The sequence below is a fragment of the Chiroxiphia lanceolata genome, chromosome 1, assembly GCF_009829145.1.
Source record: "Chiroxiphia lanceolata isolate bChiLan1 chromosome 1, bChiLan1.pri, whole genome shotgun sequence".
Lineage (NCBI taxonomy): Eukaryota > Metazoa > Chordata > Aves > Passeriformes > Pipridae > Chiroxiphia > Chiroxiphia lanceolata.
The window spans coordinates 1185525-1206723 of NC_045637.1; the positions used below are offsets into that span (position 1 = coordinate 1185525).

The following is a 21199-nucleotide window of genomic DNA, read 5'->3' on the forward strand; positions in this document are numbered from 1 at the left end:
CTCACAAGTCCTGTTAAAGTTCTACCTTATGGATCAAGCCTGGCTCCAGCAGAAATCAGAAAAGACTTTTGAGATGGTTGTATCAGACCATGTCTAAACCCCTGTAATCTCTCTATCCCCAATGTAATCCTAGTAGAAGAAAAATTAACTATTTGGAAATTGCAGTAAAAACTTGTGTAATTCCATAATTAACATAACTCGTCCCCTTCATTAACATGTCCAACCTCAGATACCTTTAAAATAGTGTTCTCGTGTTCAATAAACTATTCCAGTTCCCCCATACTGGGATCGTGTCTAGCTTTTAGTTTTCAGACCGCCACTGCCTCTACTGCTGCTAAGGTTGTATCTGAGTGTATGAGGTTCAGCTGACAAGAGTTCTGCAGGTGTGGCTTCTGTGAGAAGGTTCCAGAAGCTTCCCTGGTGTCTGACACAGCAAGTTCCCACTGGCTCCATGTTGGATCAGCTGCTGGACAAAGCAGAGGCAATCGTGGATGATGCAGTGATTCTGTGATCACAGCCTGTTCTGGAAGGGGCACAATTAGTGCTCAAGAGGAGCTGGAAGAGAGGAGAGAAAACATGGGAGAGGAAGAAGTCTGGGGTGATGAAGGGCAGTGCAGAGGGAGGGGAGGAGGTGGGCCAGGGGCTGTAGCAGAATGTGCTGTGCATCCCGTGGAGCAGAGCATGGTGGGTGAGGCTGTCCCCCCGCAGCCCCTGGAGGTGCAGGGTGGAGCAGAGATGCAGCTGCAGCCCCTGGAGGAGCTGCCAGCAGAGCCAGGGAGTGCCCAAAGAGGCTGTGAGGCCGTGGGGAGGGCGAGCTGGAGCAGGCTCCTGGCAGGACCTGTGGCCCCATGGAGAGAGGAGCCCACCATGGAGGAGGTTTGTTGGCAGAACTTGGGAGCCCCTCGAGAGCCACGTTGGAGCAGCGTGTTCCTAAGGCCTGACCCCGCGGGAGGGAACCAGGCTGGAGCCGTTTGTATGGAAATGCAGCCCATGGGAAGGCCCCCGTTGGAGACTGTGTGTGTGGGATGGAGCCCACGCTGGAGCAGGGGCAGAGTGTGAGGAGGAAGGAAGAGCAAAACCAACATGGGATGAAGTGAGCCCAAGCCACCTTGTCCATCGCCCTGAGCCACTTGGGGAGAGGGGGCAGAGGACTGGGGAGTGAAGTTGAGCCTGGCTGAAGGGAGGGGTGAAGGAAGGGTATTTATGGTTTGTTTTTCTGTCCCATCATCTTACTCAATGGTTGGATTTTTAAGGAATGAAATGAATTTCCCTGGGTGGAGTCTGTTTTGCCCACAATGGTGATTGGTGACTGATCTCCCTGTCCTTAACTCCACTCAGGAGCCTTTCTCCATCTTCTTCTCTGTTTTGTGCACTGGAGGGAAGGGACTGAGAGAGGGGCTTCGTGAGCACTTGGTGTCCTGCAAAGATCAACCCCAACCCCACAGAGCCCCAAGTTGTCAGCAGAGCAGGGTCCCAGGCTTGTCCCTGCCCCTGGTTCCAAGGTCTCCAGGCTGTGCCTGAGGAATCCCCAGTGACGGTGACCTCACAAAGGGGACTTGCTGTGGGACCTGAGAGCAGAGGGATGGGGGCTTGGGGTCACATGCACAGGTGATGCAGGGCCCCTGGAGAGGGAGCCTGGTGGTGCAGAGACCCCCTGAATGATTCCCTGTGGGGCCCTGCAGTGAGCAGGGGATGGTGGCCGGGGCATCTCCACCAGGGATCAGTTAAAGACCCACAACAAGGTGAGATCCTGGTGTGGGGACTCCCAGGCAGGAGGAATGGGGAGCGTGCAGCCAGAGGGACAGTGCAACAAGGAGCCAGAGCTGGGTGAGCTGAGGACCCCATGGAAGGGTGGGTGGTGAGCTGGACAGCGTGCATGTGTTCCCTAAAGTCCTTGGTGCAGGAGGGGACAAGGACATGGGGCCTTGTGTGGGTGGTCCTGGGCCGTGGCTGTGAGGGGAGACGGTGTAAGAGGGACTGGAGGTGTTTGGGGTGGGAGGAAAGGGTTGGGGTGTCCCAGGGAGTGTTGTCATGTCAAAGCCTCAGTGTAATGAGTGATGAGCTGGTGTAACTTTGTGACAGACCCTCAGGAGCCAGTTAGTTCTGCTGCTGGTGGTGGTGGTGGTGACATATTTCCTAGGAGGGGTCTTGTGCCCCTTTTCCACTTACCCCGCTGGCCTATTGAGGCCTGGCTGTGTAGGGGGTGAAGTTCGAAAGCCCTGGTAGAATTAAAAAGGAAGAGGCGTCTCAGGCTTTGATGCAGAAGAACTTTATTGAGTCAAACAAGTGAAAAGACAAGAGGAATAAATGGGAGGGATGCGGTGTGAGGTGCAAGTAGGGCGACCATCAGGTGAGGTGCTTCGCTTGCAGGAGATATTGGTGCAAGAGTGAGAAGGGCAGGTGCAGAGGGTGTCAGCTGTGGTGTCAAGGAGCCTCAGCAGGTGCCGGAGCAGCCCAGGCCTGCCAGGCCACAGCCCAGTCCTCCCAGGCCGTAGCCAAAGCCACGGCCATAGCCCAGGCCGTAGCCTGCGGCCCCAAAGCCGCCGGAGATGGGCTGTCCCTGGACGTTGAGCTCCGTGCCCAGGGCAGCCCCTGCGGTGGATCCGACGGCGGAGCTCTGGGGGAAGGAGGTCATGATGGGCCCTGGGAAGGTGACGCGGACGGGGGAGGGCTGGATGAGGACGGTGGAGTCCTGGCACTGCCTGACACAGGGCTCGTTGCAGCTGTTGGCCAGCGGGGTGGGTCCGCAGGGGTGGCAGAGGTCGTAGCAGGCCATGGGTGTGGTGTGGAGGGGCCCTGGGAGGGCAGGCAAGAGAAGAGCAGAGCAGAGAAGGTGAGAGCAGAGAGGGGTGTGAGGCAGCTGCGGGCGGTGGGGGTGCTCGGGGCGGTGTTGCAGGAGGGCTGGTGAGTGGGGAGGCTGGTGTGGGGCTGTGGGGAGGCGTGAGGGCTGCTGAGGCTGGGGCAGAGCGTGCTGGGCGAGAGGGGCCGGGGGGCGTTGTGTCAGGAGCAGGAGGGGGTTGTGAGGGGCTGGAGGCTCACCTGGTTGTGGGCAGAGAAGGCAGGAGAAGGCGTCAGGAGAAGGGTGGGAGGGAGAGAGGTGCTGGGCCGGCTTTTATGCTGCTCCTGCAGGGGCGGCACAGCCTTGGCCCAGCCCTTGGGGCATTTCTAAGGCAGCAGCTCCCTCCTGGCCCAACCTGGTGACTCCTGAGCTGGACGCTGTTATCCGTCCCCAGCTCTTCAGTGTCATGTCCTGCTCTTGAGGCTGTGTCCATCTGACCTTGGCAGCAACTTTTGAGGTTGAGCTGTAATTGGGAGGATGTTCATGGGAAGTGCATTTCAGGCAGGTTTGTACACCTGAGAGAAGCTTTGGAGGCAGAGGTGTCATTAGTGAGTTTACCTCATGACACTCGTGTGCTGTGGTTTGTGGTTCCGTTGTGCAGAGTGAACCCTCTTCTGTGTGACTGAATGTACATAAATCATGTTACTGCACCCAGGAATGCTGAGGAAACTGCTTTTTGTTCCTGGGAGGTCACTCTTCTGTAGCCTGGAAAGGTCATGGTGCCTGGGAGCACTTCCTGATGGCTGAAGGAGAGCTCATTCTCCCCCTGTCTTGAACAGGATCCAGAGGGATGATCTGGAAAACTCAAGGTTTGTCAGGGTGAGCTCTTACACACTGTTATGTTCCATTTGGATTTCCTAAAGTTGCCCAACAGCAGATTCTGTCATTTAAACCGTGTTTCTTCAGCTCATGAATAATCCAGTGACCAAAGAGGAAACTCAGGCTGGATAGTTTTTTTGCCCAGGCTGGTCTATGACCTTAAGTTACGTATTCTGTATTTTTGTCATAAGGTTTTTTTGAACCTGTAAGTTTTGCTATCTTGCAGCTCTGAGCCAAATGCAATAATTGCTAGTAGAAGGTCAGTGGGCTCCTCTTTACTCCTCTGCCATGGTGTGGGTGTTCCTGTAGGACCCGGGGAAGCATGAAATCCTCAGCAGTGCAGCTACTGCTTCAAGATCTGCTTCAGGAGCTGTTTTGGGGGAGCTGATGTTCTGAACCTTCCAGGCTGGAGCTTTGGTTTTACACCATTTCCATCCCTTCCTGTATTCGGACCACACTGCCAGGGGCAAAGAAGAGCCTTCAGGAGAGGGCAATTTGCAGGGGACAGTGGCTGCCCGATGGTTTTTGTCTCTTGCTGGCCACTTGTGCTGCTTGCAGAGCATGGCTCAAAATGTGGGAGAGAAGTGGCGCTGCCCTGGAGCCCTGGGGCCCAGCGCTGGGGATGGGTCAGCAGGCAGATGGAGCCCCAGTCACTGTCCCCCTTGGAGCTCTGTCATCCCCCAGGGCTTCCCCCAGGGCTGCCTGTGCTGCTCCTCCACAGCTGGACAAGTGTCTTGTCCAGGAGGCTGCAGTGAGGGACAGGAGCATCAAGCTGACTAAAAGCCCAACCAAGTGCATCCACCACATTCCCTTCGTGTGTGAGTGGAGGGGCATAAACACAGGAGGATATGAAATGAGGCAGGAGAGACTTTCCCTTAGTGAGCCCACCCTGACTGTTCCTGATGGTTGCGTTGTCCTTTCAGTGCCTTCCAGTTCCACCCTGTAGGATCTTGTGCCCAATTTTCCAGGTGCTCCGGACAGAGGGACAGGTTTGCAGTTCCCTGCATCTTCTGTGCCTGCCTTTGCTCAGTGGGGCTGAGTTGGGCTGATTGCAGCCTGCCAGGAGCTGTGCTGAGTGGCAGCAGCTGCCGAAATGCAGGGGAGCTGAGTGTGCTGAGGGTTGTCCCCCAGGGCAGCAGAGGTGTTGGGGAGGAAGAGGAGGGGAGGCAGGAAGGGGATGTGTGTCTGGGCGTTGCTGGGGCTGCAGGGCCTGGCAGGCAAGAGGCAGCTGGGCCAGTGCAGGGCTGGGCTGGGGGTGCCAGGGAGTGCGGGGGTCTCAGGGATCCCCCAGAGAGGGGGGTTGTTTGACTGGGTGTGCAATAGTCCCTGGGGAAAGGTGGGGTGAAGCCTGGAGTGCTGAGGGAGCGACCTGATGTCCCGACCATGGAGGAATCTCCTGGAGTTCAGTGAGCAAAGATGCCAAGTCCTGTTTCTGGGGCAGAAGACCAGAACAGGGACACCAAGATACAGAATTTTCTGGAGGATTTTTCATAGAGGTGAATCTGAGAGGACTTGGACTGCCAGGGGACAAGGACAGATTGGGGGTGTCATCAGTGTGTAAATCCCTGCTGGCAGGGAATGAAGCTGAGGGAGCCCAGCCCTTGTCAGCAGTGCACTGGTGCAGGACAAGAAGCCCTTGCCCAGGCGACAAGAGGTGGAATTCCATTGGAAAGGAAGTCAAGCCTTCTTCAGTGTGTGGGTGTTGACAGAGTGGAAGAGCTGGTGGGTCCTGTATCCTGGGAGATCTAAAGCTGAACTGCACATGGTCCTGGAAAGCCCGCTCAGGCTGGCCCTGCTTGCGCAGGGGGTTGAAGCAGCTACACTGAAGAATTCCTGCCTAACAGGAGGATTTCATGGCTCTGTCTGCTGGCAGGGTTGAGGAGTCCTGCTGGGGAATAGTTTGTGCAGTGTGTGCTGGATGCCAGAGCCCTTGGTGTGGCGTGCACAGGTAAGAGCAGTGTTGTGTGGAAGCCTTTGGTGTAGCAGGAGATGGGCTGGTCCCCTGCTCAGAAAGGACCCTCAAGCTGTACCAGTCTGTGTGTTGTTGGTGGTGTCCTAGTTGTTAAGAAGGGTTTTGTGGCTCTTGTGTACCCACCCCAATGGCCTGTTGAGGCCTGGCTTTGTGCCAAGGGAGTTTGTGAGACCACTGGGAGAAAAAATGCAAAGGAGTCATGAGAGGCTGTGATGCAGGAGAACTTTATTGAGACAAAAGAGTAAAAAGAAAGGAGCAGCCAATGGAAGGGAGAAGGTGTGAGGTGCAAGTAGGGCGACCATCAGGTGAGGTGCTTTGCTTGCAGGAGATATTGGTGCAAGAGTGAGAAGGGCAGGTGCAGGGGGTGTCAGCTGTGGTGGCAAGGAGCCTCAGCAGGTGCTGGAGCAGCCCAGGCCTGCCAGGCCACAGCCCAGGCCTCCCAGGCCGTAGCCAAAGCCACGGCCATAGCCCAGGCCGTAGCCTGCGGCCCCAAAGCCGCCGGAGATGGGCTGTCCCTGGACGTTGAGCTCCGTGCCCAGGGCAGCCCCTGCGGTGGATCCAACGAAGGAGCTCTGGGGGAAGGAGGTCATGATGGGCCCTGGGAAGGTGACGCGGACGGGGGAGGGCTGGATGAGGACGGTGGAGTCCTGGCACTGCCTGACACAGGGCTCGTTGCAGCTGTTGGCCAGCGGGGTGGGTCCGCAGGGGCGGCAGAGGTCGTAGCAGGCCATGGGTGTGGTGTGGAGGGTCCCTGGGAGGGCAGGCAAGAGAAGGTCAGAGAAGGTGAGAGCAGAGAGGGGTGTGAGGCAGCTGCAGGCGGTGGGGGTGCTCGGGGCGGTGTTGCAGGAGGGCTGGTCAGTGGGGAGGCTGGTGTGGGGCTGTGGGGAGGCGTGAGGGCTGCTGAGGCTGGGGCAGAGCGTGCTGGCCGAGAGGGGCCAGGGGGGCGTTGTGTCAGGAGCAGGAGGGGGTTGTGAGGGGCTGGAGGCTCACCTGGTTGTGGGCAGAGAAGGCAGGAGAAGGCTTGAGGAGAAGGGTGGGAGGGAGAGAGGCACTGGGCCGGCTTTTATGCTGCTCCCGCAGGGGTGGCACAGCCTTGGCCCAGCACTGTCAGCTGGCGGCACCTTTGCTGAGTTGGGATTTGGGAGCATTTTCATGGAATTTCAGTGTTGTGGCATTTTGGAGACATGAGCAAAGCGCTGGAGAAGTAAGGTGTCATCAGTGAGGTCACCCCGTGTCCCTCGTGTGCTGTGGTTTGTGGGTGTGTTGTGAGGAGAGGCCCCATTTCCTCACAGCCCTGCCAGCTTGCTTTGGCTTTGGAGGTGTGCTGGGGTTGAGGAGCTGCCCCTTCCATTGTATTTGCTCCTTCCCCACCTTTCTCCCAGCTGCCTCAGCCTGTCCTTAGGTCGGGCCTTTCTCACTGGGTTTGCTCTGGGATGGGCTCGTTTACAGCCCGGGTCACAGGGTTTGTGCTCCCCAGTGACGCATCCAAAGCAGGCTGGAAAGAGGGTGTGGGGAACTACAGGCCTTTCAGTCTGACCTGAGTGCTGGGGAAGGTTCTGGAGCAGGTCACCTTGAGTGCCATCCCATGGCAGTTGCAGGACAGAGAGGGGATCAGGCCCAGCCATGATGTGTTTGTGAAAGGCAGGTGCTGCTTGAGCAACATGAGCTCCTTGTAGGCCAAGGTGAGCCACTGAGTGGGTGAGGTGGGGTGTGTTTTCCTTTCCACAGTGCTCCCTTTGCGTGTCCTCCTCTTGCAGACGTGTCCTTGTGGTGGCAGCTTTGAAGGGAGAGTTGGTATTTGGGAGGTTGTGCATGGAATGTGCTTGTGGGGGCACTTGGGAGGTGCAGATACTGCCCAGGAGAGGTGGGGTGTCCTCTGTGAGGTCACCTGATGTCACTCACGTGCTGTGGTTTTGTGGAATTGTGTGATTCCATGTCCTGCCCTTGAGGCCGTGTCCATCTGACCTTGGTGGCAGCTTTGATGAGTTGGGGTTTGGGAGGGTTGGATGGTTGGATCTGTGTCAGGGAAGGCTGAATAAACAAAAAGGCCAAGGAAATTGATGGTGTCATCAGTGAGGTCACCCCATGTCCCTCATGTGCTGTGGTTTGTGGGGACCTTGTGAAGATGAGGCCCCAAAGGCTCCCAGACAGAGCTGCCCCCCTGGAGCCCAGGGCAGAGTTTGCAGGGGGTTTGTCAGGCGAGCAGGGAGTGTTGCTGGACAAGGGGAAGCCCTGGAGGAAGGTTTGCTGTGTCACTGGGTGCAACTGTGCCCTCAGGGCCTGAGGTGCTGCAGCCAGGAATGCTGAGGGAGCTGCCTGATGTGCTGGGGAGGCCACTCTGCTCCTCTTGCCATCAGCTGCTCCTGGTGCCAGTGCCTGGGAGCGCTTCCTGAGGGCTGAAAGAGAGCTCCTGGCTTGGTTTGTGGAGGAAGAGCAGCAGTGACTCCCTGGAGAACTGGCATGTGTCAGGCTGCCCTCATTCCCAGGGTTACAGTCCCTTGGGATCTCTCAGATTTACAGGACATGATACTCTCTCTTTGAAACTGTATTTCGTGACCTCAGTAAGAAAAGCAAGAAAGAAACAACAGAGTGGGCTTGGTCCCTTCTTGTCCAGGCTGGTCTGTGACATCAGTTCACTGGTTCACCATTCAGGCCATAAGGGTTCATAACTTATAAGCCCTAATTTTTAATATCTTTTTCTTGTGAGGAAAAACCTGTCATTACCAGAGGAAGGTCAATGTGCTTCTCTCTCCTCGTCTGTCCTGCTCTGATGTTCTGAACCTTGCACACTGGAGGTTTGACCTACCCCATTTCCATCAGGATCATGGATTAAGTGCAAGCTCTGCAAGACTGTGGAGGACACCAAGCTGAGTGTTGTGGTTGGTTGTCGAGAGGGAAGGGATGGCAACCAGAGGGGCCTGGACAGACTGGGAAGGAGGACCTGTGTGATCCTCATGGAATTCAACAGGTCCAAGAGCTTGTGAGTTGTGTCAGTCCCTAACAAGGCTCCAGGCTGGTGGTGGCTGGTTTGAGAGCATCCCTGTGGAGAAGACTTGGAGAGTATTGGTGGGTGAAGAACTGACTGGGAGCCAGGAATGTGTCCTGGCAGCCCAGAAAGCTCCCGTGTGCTGGGCTCATGGCCACAGTGTGTGCAGCAGGGAGAGGGAGGGGATTGTGCCCCTCTGCTCCTTTCTGGTGAGACTGGACTTGTGTGTTCAGCTCTGGGAGCCTGAGGAGAAGGAAAGCAGGGACGTGTTGGTGGGCTGCAGAGTAGAGCCTTGGGGATGATGAAGGGCTGGAGCCCCCGGTGTCCCTGGAGACTGAAGGCAGCCCAGACTGGGAGTTTGTGTGTGAGGTGTGAGTGGTGTGCCCAAGGCTGTGTTTGGGCAAGGGAAGAGTTTGTGTCCCATTGTGGAAGGCCCTTGTGTACCAGTCTCTGTTGATCCTTGTGAAAAATTTCCTAGGAGACAGTTGGTTTCTTTTCCACCCATCTGATGGCATCTGGTGCCAGAGCTCTGTGGCAAATGAAGTTGTAGGAGGCTTCGAAGAAAAAAGGATGAGGAGGCATGTGCTGTTTTGCTGCAGTAGAACTTTATTGAGAAAAAGAGTGAAAGGGCAGAGAAGACAGTGGAAGGGATCTGGTGTGAGGTGCAGTAGGGCGACCATCAGCTGAGGTAATTTTGTTGTAGCAGATTTTGCCAGAGCCCGAGCTTGTGGCATGAAGGGTGTTATTGGTAGCCCTCAGCAGGTGCCGTAGCAGCCCCTGTTGGCGTAGCAGCCCAGGCCTCCCAGGCCGTAGCCAAAGCCACGGCCATAGCCCAGGCCGTAGCCTGCGGCCCCAAAGCCGCCGGAGATGGGCTGTCCCTGGACGTTGAGCTCCGTGCCCAGGGCAGCCCCTGCGGTGGATCCAACGAAGGAGCTCTGGGGGAAGGAGGTCATGATGGGCCCTGGGAAGGTGACGCGGACGGGGGAGGGCTGGATGAGGACGGTGGAGTCCTGGCACTGCCTGACACAGGGCTCGTTGCAGCTGTTGGCCAGCGGGGTGGGTCCGCAGGGGCGGCAGAGGTCGTAGCAGGCCATGGGTGTGGTGTGGAGGGGCCCTGGGAGGGCAGGCAAGAGAAGGTGAGAGAAGGTGAGAGCAGAGAGGGGTGTGAGGCAGGTGCGGGCGGTGGGGGTGCTCGGGGCGGTGTTGCAGGAGGGCTGGTCAGTGGGGAGGCTGGTGTGGGGCTGTGGGGAGGCGTGAGGGCTGCTGAGGCTGGGGCAGAGCGTGCTGGGCGAGAGGGGCCAGGGGGGCGTTGTGTTAGGAGCAGGAGGGTGTTGTGTGGGGCTGGAGGCTCACCTGGTTGTGGGCAGAGAAGGCAGGAGAAGGCTTGAGGAGAAGGCTGTGAGGGAGAGAGGCGCTGGGCCGGCTTTTATGCTGCTCCCGCAGGGGCGGCACAGCCTTGGCCCAGCCCTGTCAGCTGGCGGCACCTTTGATGAGTTGGTTTTTTGGAGGATTGGATTGTTGGATGTGTGTCAGGGAGGGCCAAATAAACAACCTGAGCCCAGGTGAGGTGTGATGTCATCAGTGAGGTCACCCCGTGTCCCTCGTGTGCTGTGGTTTGTGGATGTGTTGAGAATTGTTGATCCTCTTGTTCTGTGTGACTGGATGTCCATCAGTCAATGTGTTGCACCCAGGAATGCTGAGGGAGCCATTTGATGTCCTGAGGAGGACAGTCTCCAATGCCTTAGAAAGGTCACAGTCCCTGGGAGCCCTTCCTGATGGATGAAGGAGAACTGCTGCCCTTGTCTCTGGAATGGGATCAAGAGAGAGGACCTGGAAACCCAGAGGCTGCTCAGGCTGAACTTGTTCCATTGTTGTGATCCATTTGGATTTTTGAAATTTTCACTTGGTCATTTAAATTGTGTTTTGTGGCTTGATTAAGAAATGCAATAAACAAAGACCCAACAGGGCTCAATCCCTTTTTGGCCAGGCTGCTCTGTGGCATCAATTCCCTCCTTCCGCATTCAAGCCATGAGGTTCCATAAGGTATAAGTTGTAAGAAAACTAATAGGTTGTAACATCCTGTAGCTGGGAGCAAATAACTATGTTTACTAGAGGCAAGTTGGCATGCTTCTCTCTCCTCCTCTGTCACAAGAAAGGCATTCCTTTGTGGAATTCTGTGCTTCCATGTCCTGCCCTTGAGGCCGTGTCCATCTGACCTTGGCAGCAGATTTTAATTGTGAGCATTAGAGGGCAAAGGCTGGAGCTGATGGTGCGTGTTAGGGAGGGCTGAAGATGTGAGCAAAGCTTTGGAGAGGTGGGGTGTGATGAGTGAGATCCTCCCGTGTTCCTGATGTGCTGTGGTTTGGGGTGTGCTGTGAGGAGGTGCCCCAAAGCATCCCAGCCCTGTCAGGCTGCTCAGGCAACACGTGTTGCCCCTTCCCTCCCCTTCCATTCCTCTCCCCTTTGCTTCCACCTGGCTAAGCCTGACACTGGACCTGACTTTTCCTGCTGACTGTGCTCTGGGGGGGTTTTGGTGCCCCTCCTGCTTTTAAGGTTTGGATAGCTGGGGCCTTTTGGGCCCTGTCCTGGGCTAAGTGGCAGGGACTGAGGTCTCTCCTCTGGGCATCTTTTCTGTCTGATGGGCAGGAAGAGGCTTTGGAGGTGTCCTGGGCTGTTGGCCACAAGCATTGCATGATCCCAGAGAATGCAAACAAGGCGGGGCTGTGTCAGTGCCCAGTGTGTTGGGGTGAGAAGTGTGTGCAGGGCTGGGCCCAGAGCCTTGGGCTGAGTGTCCCAAAGTGCAGATGGGAACAAGTGTGCAGTGCTGGAGCCCAGGAGCTGCATCCATTGGGCCAAGACTGCAAACATGAGTGGTCATGGCCATGGCCACGTCCTGGAGTTGAGCAAGGGCAGGGGTAAAGTCCTGATTGTGGGGAGGGGTCAACCCAGATAGGAGGAATGTCTGGGGGCTAATTTGACAAATGCTTTCCATAAAATTCCTGTCTAATCAGATGAAGTCTTTGTGTGCCTGGTGGAGAAGAAACGGCCAAGGAGATGGTCATGTACCAGTGTGAGAAAAGGGGCCACAAGTCTGCAGGTCAGAATTGGGAAAGGTGTGAGCAAGCAGTGGGAGGTGACTCTTGCTGCCTCCTCAGCACTGGGGATGTGCCATGTGAGGTGTGTGGGCAGTGCTGGGCTCTCCAGTGGAAGAAGCTGATGGACTTGGGGAATGCAGAGCAGTTGAGGACCATCAAGATTCTAAAGAGGCCGGAGGATGTTGGCTAGAGGAGAGGCTGAGAGAGCTGGGAGTGGCAGGAGAGAAGGCTGGCCAGGGGAGTGTCATGAGTGTGTGTGAATCCCTGCTGGCAGAGACTGAAGTGGAGGGAGCCCAGCTCTTGTCAGCAGAACACACGGGCAGGACAAGGGGCCATGGACACAAGGGAAACAGTTGGAATTGCAGGGACAAAGCAGACAAGCCTTGTTCTGTGTGAGGGAGGTCAGAGAGTGGCAGAGGAGGTGGAGTCTGTGTGCCTGGAGATGTAACGCTGAACTGGCCATGGTCCTGGCCAAGCTGCTCTTGCTGGGTTTGTTTGAGCAGGAGGGTTGAAGCACTCGCAGTGCATCCTGGCCAAGTGGGTGATGTTGTGTCTGTGCTGGGCAGGTTGAAGAGTCGTGGTGGGGAAGCGAGTTTGTGCAGTGTGTGCTGGCCCAGAGAGACTTTGACAGAGGCGTGTGCAGGAGAGCCTTGTTGTGTGGAAGCCTTTGGTGTAGCAGGTGATGGGTTTGTGCCACGTTCTGGCAGGGCCCCTCCACCCCTGTTCCATTGCCCGTCTGTGTTAGTGCTGGTGACAGATTTGCTAAGAAAGGTGTTGTGGCCTTTTTCCTGATTCTCACTGGCTGTAGAGCCCTGGCCTTGTGCCAAGTGAGGATGTAAAAGCATTGGAATGAAAAAGGAGGAGGCCTGAGAGACTTTGATGCAGGAGAATTTTATTGAGTCAAAGGAGTGAAGAGACAGGAGCAGGGAGCGGGATGGACGAGGTGAGAGGTGCAAGTAGGGCGACCATCAGGTGAGGTGCTTGCAGGAGATATTGGTGCAAGAGTGAGAAGGGCAGGTGCAGGGGGTGTCAGCTGTGGTGTCACGGAGCCTCAGCAGGTGCCGGAGCAGCCCAGGCCTGCCAGGCCACAGCCCAGTCCTCCCAGGCCGTAGCCAAAGCCACGGCCATAGCCCAGGCCGTAGCCTCTGGCCCCAAAGCCGCCGGAGATGGGCTGTCCCTGGACGTTGAGCTCCGTGCCCAGGGCAGCCCCTGCGGTGGATCCAACGAAGGAGCTCTGGGGGAAGGAGGTCATGATGGGCCCTGGGAAGGTGACGCGGACGGGGGAGGGCTGGATGAGGACGGTGGAGTCCTGGCACTGCCTGACACAGGGCTCGTTGCAGCTGTTGGCCAGCGGGGTGGGTCCGCAGGGGCGGCAGAGGTCGTAGCAGGCCATGGGTGTGGTGTGGAGGGGCCCTGGGAGGGCAGGCAAGAGAAGGTGAGAGAAGGTGAGAGCAGAGAGGGGTGTGAGGCAGGTGCGGGCGGTGGGGGTGCTCGGGGCGGTGTTGCAGGAGGGCTGGTGAGTGGGGAGGCTGGTGTGGGGCTGTGGGGAGGCGTGAGGGCTGCTGAGGCTGGGGCAGAGCGTGCTGGGCGAGAGGGGCCAGGGGGCCGTTGTGTCAGGAGCAGGAGGGGGTTGTGAGGGGCTGGAGGCTCACCTGGTTGTGGGCAGAGAAGGCAGGAGAAGGCTTGAGGAGAAGGGTGGGAGGGAGAGAGGTGCTGGACCGGCTTTTATGCTGCTCCCGCAGGGGCGGCGCAGCCTTGGCCCAGCACTGTCAGCTGGCGGTAGCTTTGAGGAGTTGGGATTTGGGCGGGTTGGATTGTTGGATGTGTGTCAGGGAGAGCTGAAGAAACAACCCGAGCCCAGGAGAGGTGTGATGTCATCAGTGAGGTGATTCTGTGGTCCTCATGTACTGTGGTTTGTGGCTGCTTTGTGCTGACTGGGCCCCCTCTTGTTTTGTGTGACTGGATGTCCATCAGTCATTGTGTCGTACCCAGGAATGCTGAGGGAGCCATTTGATGTCTTGAGGAGGTCACTCTCCATCAACTTTTCAGGTCATAGTCCTTTGGAGCACTTCTTGAGGGATGAGAGAGAGCTCATTCCCTGGAATGGTGATTGAGATCAAGAGAGAGGACCTGGAAAACTTGAGGCTGTTCAAGCTGAATTCAGGCTGGTCAGGTTCCATTCCAATGGTCCATTTGGATTTCTGAAATTTTCTTGACAAGGTACTTGGTCATTTAAACTCTATTTCTTGACCTCCTGAAGAAATACAATAAACAAAGGCCCAATGGGGCTCAATCCCTTTTTGCCCTGGCTGGTCTGTGGCATCACTTCCCTTCTTCCACCTTCAAGCCATGAGGTTTCCTAACTTTTAACCTGTAAGTTGTAACCTCCTGTACCTGTGACTAAAAAATTATAATTCCTAGTGATTGTTCAGTGGGCTCCTCTCTCCTCTTGTGTCATGGTGCGGACATTGCTTTGTGGAATTCTGTGATTCCGTGTCCTGCCCTTGAGGCCGTGTCCATCTGACCTTGGCAGCAGGTTTTAATTGTGAGCATTAGAGGCCAAAGGCTGGAGTTGATGGTGGGTGTCAGGGAGGGCTGAAGATGTGAGCAAAGCTTTGGAGAGGTGGGGTGTGATGAGTGAGGTCCCCCCGTGTCCCTGGTGTGCTGTGGTTTGGGGGTGTGTTGTGAGGAGGTGCCCCAAAGCATCCCAGCCCTGTCAGGCTGCTCTGGAGCTTTTTAGCTGGACCAGACATGAGGAGCTGTCCCTTCCATAGCATTCATTCCCTCCCCTCTTTGCTTCCATCTCTCCCAGCCTGTCTCTATGTCTGGCCTTTCCCGTTGGGATTGGGAAAGCAGTCCCTGTGATTCCGGGATGCCTCCCGTGCTCCCCAAAGTCTTGTGTTGGTTCCTCCATAGCGCTGGTCTGAGCTGGGCCCAGCAAGGTGCCACTGTGGGGTCCCAGTGCTGGGACACGTGGGAAGGGAAAGCAGTGAAGGATAAGAAGAAGACACTTGAGGAGCAGTGGCAGAAACTGGGAATGTTTAATTTTCTGAAAGAGAGGGGTGACCTGGTTGCTCTCTGGAGTTCCCCGAATGGGGCTCAGAGCAAGGAGAGTGTCAGTGTTGTCTCCCTGCTCCCAAGCCATGGGAGGAGAGGAAAAGGCTCAACTTGCCCCAGGGGAGGTAGAGTTGCCTATGTGGGAAAATTGCTTCCTGGGAAGGGTTGTCGGTTTTTGGCACAGGCTGCCCAGGGCAGTGGTGGAGTCCCCATCCCTGGAGGGATGTAAAAGCCTTGTAGATGTGGCACTTGGGGACAGGGGTGAAGTGGTGGCTTTGGCTGTGCTGGGGGAATGGTTGGACTAAGAGGTCTTTTGCATTTAGGTTAGAGAATCATGGCATATTGTGAGTTGGAAGGGACCCATGAGGATGATGGAGTGCAATTCCCAGCCCTGCACAGGACACCTCAAGAATCCCACCATGTCTCTGAGAGCATTTTCCAAACACTTCTTGATCTCAGCCAGGCACTTGCTCTGCAGAGTTTCTGCCAGCCAGGAGGTTTACTGGGAGGGCTGAAGAGTCCTGCTGGGGAAGAGAGTTTGTGCAGTGTGTGCTGGCCCACAGTGCCTTTGGTGTGGTGTGCACAGGTAAGAGTGTTGTTGTGTGGAAGCCTTTGGTGTAGCAGGTGATGGGTTTGTGCCATGTTCTGGAAAGTCCCCCACCCTGGGCCAGTCTGTGTGTTAGTGCTGGTGGCACATTTGTTTAAATTGGTCCTGTGGCCCTGTTCCACCTTACCCAGGGCCTGTTGATCCCTGACCTTGTGTCAGGTGATGTTGTGAGACTAGTGAAAGAAAAAATAAACAGGAGTCATCAGAGGCTGTGATGCAGGAGAACTTTATTGAGACTAAAGAGTGAAAAGGCAGGAGCAGCCAGGGGAAGGGATCCTGTCTGAGGTGCAAGTAGGGCAATCATCAGCCGAGGTCCTTCCCTTGCAGGGGATTTTTGCAGAGTCCTGAGGTCTTGCTGCTCCCCTTGTTGGGAGTAGCCCAGCGGAGGTGGCCGCTGGTGTGTGGCTTGTGAGAAGGTGTTTGCAGCAGAGGGGACTGGCCAGAGCCGAAGGGGTGCTGGAGAGAAGGAAGGGGGAGAAGAGGAGGAGGGAGCTGGGCCATGTTTGCAGGCAGTGCGGGCTGGGCCCTTGGCTGCTTCCTTGGTTGGAGCCCTGAGAGCAGGAGCTGGAAGTGCTGAGCCCATTGGACAGCCTTGGGATGGAGATGAATCCCTGTTCCATGTGGTGACTTGCAGGTGGTGGGTTGCTAGTGTTGGGTCAGTTGTTTGGGGCCTCAGCAGGTGCCGTAGCAGCCCCTGTTGGCGTAGCAGCCCAGTCCTCCCAGGCCGTAGCCAAAGCCACGGCCATAGCCCAGGCCGTAGCCTGCGGCCCCAAAGCCGCCGGAGATGGGCTGTCCCTGGACGTTGAGCTCCGTGCCCAGGGCAGCCCCTGCGGTGGATCCAACGAAGGAGGTCTGGGGGAAGGAGGTCATGATGGGCCCTGGGAAGGTGACGCGGACGGGGGAGGGCTGGATGAGGACGGTGGAGTCCTGGCACTGCCTGACACAGGGCTCGTTGCAGCTGTTGGCCAGCGGGGTGGGTCCGCAGGGGCGGCAGAGGTCGTAGCAGGCCATGGGTGTGGTGTGGAGGGGCCCTGGGAGGGCAGGCAAGAGAAGAGCAGAGAAGAGAAGGTGAGAGCAGAGAGGGGTGTGAGGCAGGTGCGGGCGGTGGGGGTGCTCGGGGCGGTGTTGCAGGAGGGCTGGTGAGTGGGGAGGCTGGTGTGGGGCTGTGGGGAGGCGTGAGGGCTGCTGAGGCTGGGGCAGAGCGTGCTGGGCGAGAGGGGCCAGGGGGGCGTTGTGTCAGGAGCAGGAGGGGGTTGTGAGGGGCTGGAGGCTCACCTGGTTGTGGGCAGAGAAGGCAGGAGAAGGCTTGAGGAGAAGGGTGGGAGGGAGAGAGGTGCTGGACCGGCTTTTATGCTGCTCCCGCAGGGGCGGCGCAGCCTTGGCCCAGCACTGTCAGCTGGCGGTAGCTTTGAGGAGTTGGGATTTGGGCGGGTTGGATTGTTGGATGTGTGTCAGGGAGAGCTGAAGAAACAACCCGAGCCCAGGAGAGGTGTGATGTCATCAGTGAGGTGATTCTGTGGTCCTCATGTACTGTGGTTTGTGGCTGCTTTGTGCTGACTGGGCCCCCTCTTGTTTTGTGTGACTGGATGTCCATCAGTCATTGTGTCGTACCCAGGAATGCTGAGGGAGCCATTTGATGTCTTGAGGAGGTCACTCTCCATCAACTTTTCAGGTCATAGTCCTTTGGAGCACTTCTTGAGGGATGAGAGAGAGCTCATTCCCTGGAATGGTGATTGAGATCAAGAGAGAGGACCTGGAAAACTTGAGGCTGTTCAAGCTGAATTCAGGCTGGTCAGGTTCCATTCCAATGGTCCATTTGGATTTCTGAAATTTTCTTGACAAGGTACTTGGTCATTTAAACTCTATTTCTTGACCTCCTGAAGAAATACAATAAACAAAGGCCCAATGGGGCTCAATCCCTTTTTGCCCTGGCTGGTCTGTGGCATCACTTCCCTTCTTCCACCTTCAAGCCATGAGGTTTCCTAACTTTTAACCTGTAAGTTGTAACCTCCTGTACCTGTGACTAAAAAATTATAATTCCTAGTGATTGTTCAGTGGGCTCCTCTCTCCTCTTGTGTCATGGTGCGGACATTGCTTTGTGGAATTCTGTGATTCCGTGTCCTGCCCTTGAGGCCGTGTCCATCTGACCTTGGCAGCAGGTTTTAATTGTGAGCATTAGAGGCCAAAGGCTGGAGTTGATGGTGGGTGTCAGGGAGGGCTGAAGATGTGAGCAAAGCTTTGGAGAGGTGGGGTGTGATGAGTGAGGTCCCCCCGTGTCCCTGGTGTGCTGTGGTTTGGGGGTGTGTTGTGAGGAGGTGCCCCAAAGCATCCCAGCCCTGTCAGGCTGCTCTGGAGCTTTTTAGCTGGACCAGACATGAGGAGCTGTCCCTTCCATCGCATTCATTCCCTCCCCTCTTTGCTTCCATCTCTCCCAGCCTGTCTCTATGTCTGGCCTTTCCCGTTGGGATTGGGAAAGCAGTCCCTGTGATTCCGGGATGCCTCCCGTGCTCCCCAAAGTCTGGTGTTGGTTCCTCCATAGCGCTGGTCTGAGCTGGGCCCAGCAAGGTGCCACTGTGGGGTCCAGTGCTGGGACACGTGGGAAGGGAAAGCAGTGAAGGATAAGAAGAAGACACTTGAGGAGCAGTGGCAGAAACTGGGAATGTTTAATTTTCTGAAAGAGAGGGGTGACCTGGTTGCTCTCTGGAGTTCCCCGAATGGGGCTCAGAGCAAGGAGAGTGTCAGTGTTGTCTCCCTGCTCCCAAGCCATGGGAGGAGAGGAAAAGGCTCAACTTGCCCCAGGGGAGGTAGAGTTGCCTATGTGGGAAAATTGCTTCCTGGGAAGGGTTGTCGGTTTTTGGCACAGGCTGCCCAGGGCAGTGGTGGAGTCCCCATCCCTGGAGGGATGTAAAAGCCTTGTAGATGTGGCACTTGGGGACAGGGGTGAAGTGGTGGCTTTGGCTGTGCTGGGGGAATGGTTGGACTAAGAGGTCTTTTGCATTTAGGTTAGAGAATCATGGCATATTGTGAGTTGGAAGGGACCCATGAGGATGATGGAGTGCAATTCCCAGCCCTGCACAGGACACCTCAAGAATCCCACCATGTCTCTGAGAGCATTTTCCAAACACTTCTTGATCTCAGCCAGGCACTTGCTCTGCAGAGTTTCTGCCAGCCAGGAGGTTTACTGGGAGGACTGAAGAGTCCTGCTGGGGAAGAGAGTTTGTGCAGTGTGTGCTGGCCCACAGTGCCTTTGGTGTGGTGTGCACAGGTAAGAGTGTTGTTGTGTGGAAGCCTTTGGTGTAGCAGGTGATGGGTTTGTGCCATGTTCTGGAAAGTCCCCCACCCTGGGCCAGTCTGTGTGTTAGTGCTGGTGGCACATTTGTTTAAATTGGTCCTGTGGCCCTGTTCCACCTTACCCAGGGCCTGTTGATCCCTGACCTTGTGTCAGGTGATGTTGTGAGACTAGTGAAAGAAAAAATAAACAGGAGTCATCAGAGGCTGTGATGCAGGAGAACTTTATTGAGACTAAAGAGTGAAAAGGCAGGAGCAGCCAGGGGAAGGGATCCTGTCTGAGGTGCAAGTAGGGCAATCATCAGCCGAGGTCCTTCCCTTGCAGGGGATTTTTGCAGAGTCCTGAGGTCTTGCTGCTCCCCTTGTTGGGAGTAGCCCAGCGGAGGTGGCCGCTGGTGTGTGGCTTGTGAGAAGGTGTTTGCAGCAGAGGGGACTGGCCAGAGCCGAAGGGGTGCTGGAGAGAAGGAAGGGGGAGAAGAGGAGGAGGGAGCTGGGCCATGTTTGCAGGCAGTGCGGGCTGGGCCCTTGGCTGCTTCCTTGGTTGGAGCCCTGAGAGCAGGAGCTGGAAGTGCTGAGCCCATTGGACAGCCTTGGGATGGAGATGAATCCCTGTTCCATGTGGTGACTTGCAGGTGGTGGGTTGCTAGTGTTGGGTCAGTTGTTTGGGGCCTCAGCAGGTGCCGTAGCAGCCCCTGTTGGCGTAGCAGCCCAGTCCTCCCAGGCCGTAGCCAAAGCCACGGCCATAGCCCAGGCCGTAGCCTGCGGCCCCAAAGCCGCCGGAGATGGGCTGTCCCTGGACGTTGAGCTCCGTGCCCAGGGCAGCCCCTGCGGTGGATCCGACGAAGGAACTCTGGGGGAAGGAGGTCATGATGGGCCCTGGGAAGGTGACGCGGACGGGGGAGGGCTGGATGAGGACGGTGGAGTCCTGGCACTGCCTGACACAGGGCTCGTTGCAGCTGTTGGCCAGCGGGGTGGGTCCGCAGGGGCGGCAGAGGTCGTAGCAGGCCATGGGTGTGGTGTGGAGGGGCCCTGGGAGGGCAGGCAAGAGAAGAGCAGAGAAGAGAAGGTGAGAGCAGAGAGGGGTGTGAGGCAGGTGCGGGCGGTGGGGGTGCTCGGGGCGGTGTTGCAGGAGGGCTGGTGAGTGGGGAGGCTGGTGTGGGGCTGTGGGGAGGCGTGAGGGCTGCTGAGGCTGGGGCAGAGCGTGCTGGGCGAGAGGGGCCAGGGGGGCGTTGTGTCAGGAGCAGGAGGGGGTTGTGAGGGGCTGGAGGCTCACCTGGTTGTGGGCAGAGAAGGCAGGAGAAGGCTTGAGGAGAAGGGTGGGAGGGAGAGAGGCGCTGGGCCGGCTTTTATGCTGCTCCCGCAGGGGCGGCACAGCCTTGGCCCAGCCCTGTCAGCTGGCGGCACCTTTGAGGAGCTGGGATTTGGGAGGGTTGGATTGTTGGATGTGTAGGAGGATTGGATTGTTGGCTGAATAAACAACCTGAGCCCGGGAGAGGTGTGATGTCATCAGTGAGGTGATTTTGTGGCCCTCGTGTGCTGTGGTTTGTGGGTGCTTTTGCTGACTTGGCCACCTCTTCTTTGTGCTGCATGTCCATCAGTCATTGTGTCGCACCCAGGAATGCTGAGGGAGTCATTTGATGTCCTGGGGAGGTCCCTCTCCATCAACTTGGAAAGGTCATAGTCCTTTGGAGCAATTCTTGAGGGATGAAAGAGTGTTCCTCGCCTGGAATTGTGATCGAGATCAAGAGAGAGGACCTGGAAAACTTGAGGCTGTTTAGGTTGAATTCAGGCTGGTCCGGTTCTATTCCTATGGTGTGTTTGGATTTCTTAAATTTTCATGCCAAGGGACTTGGTGATTGAAACTTTATTTCTTGAGCTCCTGAAGAAATACAATAAACAAAGACCCAACTGGGCTCCATCCCTTTTTGCCCAGGCTGGTCTGTGACCCCAATTCCCTTATTCTACATGAGATTTCACAATGTATAACTTCTAAGTTGTAACATCCTGTACCTGTGAGCAAAAACTATAATTACTAGTGGATGGTCACTGGGCTCCCCTCTCCTCTTCTGTCATTTTGCAGATGTTTCTTTGTGGAATTCTGTCATTCCATGTCCTGCCCTTGAGGCCGCGTCCATCTGACCTTGGTGGCAGCTTTGATGAATTGGTTCTTGGGAGGATTTACATGAAATATGGGCGTCAGGGCATTTGTCAAATGTGAGGAAAGCACTGGAGAGGTGGGGTGTCATCAGTGAGGTCACCCTGTGTCCCTTGGGGGCTGTGGTTTGTGGGTGAGTTGTTTAGAGGGGCCCCATTCCCCCTCAGCCCTGTGGGGCTGGTCTGGGCTGTGCAGCCGTGCCGGGTGTGAGGGGCTGCCCCTTCAATCCCATTCATTCCTTCCAGCCTCACTGCCAGCTCACTGAGCCTGTCTTTGAGCCTGGCCTTTGTCACTGGCTGTGCTCTGGTGTCAGCAAGTTCACCCTTTGGGGTCACAGGGCTTGTGCTCTGGTAAAAGACGAGCGTCCACAGAAGAGTTTGT

At 56.5% G+C, this 21199-nt stretch overlaps 5 protein-coding genes across 5 annotated transcripts; all 5 read right to left on the reverse strand.

Annotated features, from left to right (window-relative positions):
• Nucleotides 1-2434: 2434 nt before the first annotated feature.
• LOC116793892 (feather keratin B-4-like) lies at nt 2435-6723 on the reverse strand. Its single transcript, XM_032702092.1, has 2 exons — nt 6621-6723; nt 2435-2796 (listed from the first exon to the last, which is right to left on the reverse strand). Exon 2 carries the CDS (start codon nt 2774-2776, stop codon nt 2435-2437), a length of 342 nt encoding a protein of 113 aa, XP_032557983.1. The 5' UTR covers nt 2777-2796; nt 6621-6723.
• On the reverse strand, nt 6020-6372 carry LOC116794011 (feather keratin B-4-like). Its single transcript, XM_032702324.1, has one exon. The coding sequence runs from the start codon at nt 6359-6361 to the stop codon at nt 6020-6022; it is 342 nt and encodes a 113-aa protein (XP_032558215.1). The 5' UTR covers nt 6362-6372.
• Nucleotides 6724-12762: 6039 nt separating the features above from the next.
• Nucleotides 12763-13445, reverse strand: LOC116794035 (feather keratin B-4-like). Its single transcript, XM_032702355.1, has 2 exons — nt 13364-13445; nt 12763-13124 (listed from the first exon to the last, which is right to left on the reverse strand). Exon 2 carries the CDS (start codon nt 13102-13104, stop codon nt 12763-12765), a length of 342 nt encoding a protein of 113 aa, XP_032558246.1. The 5' UTR covers nt 13105-13124; nt 13364-13445.
• A 2602-nt stretch (nt 13446-16047) lies between these two features.
• LOC116794044 (feather keratin B-4-like) lies at nt 16048-16732 on the reverse strand. The gene is made up of 2 exons (XM_032702365.1): nt 16651-16732; nt 16048-16406 (listed from the first exon to the last, which is right to left on the reverse strand). Exon 2 carries the CDS (start codon nt 16384-16386, stop codon nt 16048-16050), a length of 339 nt encoding a protein of 112 aa, XP_032558256.1. The 5' UTR covers nt 16387-16406; nt 16651-16732.
• A 2601-nt stretch (nt 16733-19333) lies between these two features.
• Nucleotides 19334-20084, reverse strand: LOC116794077 (feather keratin B-4-like). Its single transcript, XM_032702413.1, has 2 exons — nt 19937-20084; nt 19334-19692 (listed from the first exon to the last, which is right to left on the reverse strand). Exon 2 carries the CDS (start codon nt 19670-19672, stop codon nt 19334-19336), a length of 339 nt encoding a protein of 112 aa, XP_032558304.1. The 5' UTR covers nt 19673-19692; nt 19937-20084.
• Nucleotides 20085-21199: the final 1115 nt, after the last annotated feature.

What these genes read in the sequence shown, in the direction of transcription:
- LOC116794035 (XM_032702355.1), bottom strand. Translation starts at nt 13,104, where the DNA reads ATGGCCTGCTACGACCTCTGCCGCCCCTGCGGACCCACCCCGCTGGCC.
- LOC116794044 (XM_032702365.1), bottom strand. Translation starts at nt 16,386, where the DNA reads ATGGCCTGCTACGACCTCTGCCGCCCCTGCGGACCCACCCCGCTGGCC.
- LOC116793892 (XM_032702092.1), bottom strand. Translation starts at nt 2,776, where the DNA reads ATGGCCTGCTACGACCTCTGCCACCCCTGCGGACCCACCCCGCTGGCC.
- LOC116794077 (XM_032702413.1), bottom strand. Translation starts at nt 19,672, where the DNA reads ATGGCCTGCTACGACCTCTGCCGCCCCTGCGGACCCACCCCGCTGGCC.
- LOC116794011 (XM_032702324.1), bottom strand. Translation starts at nt 6,361, where the DNA reads ATGGCCTGCTACGACCTCTGCCGCCCCTGCGGACCCACCCCGCTGGCC.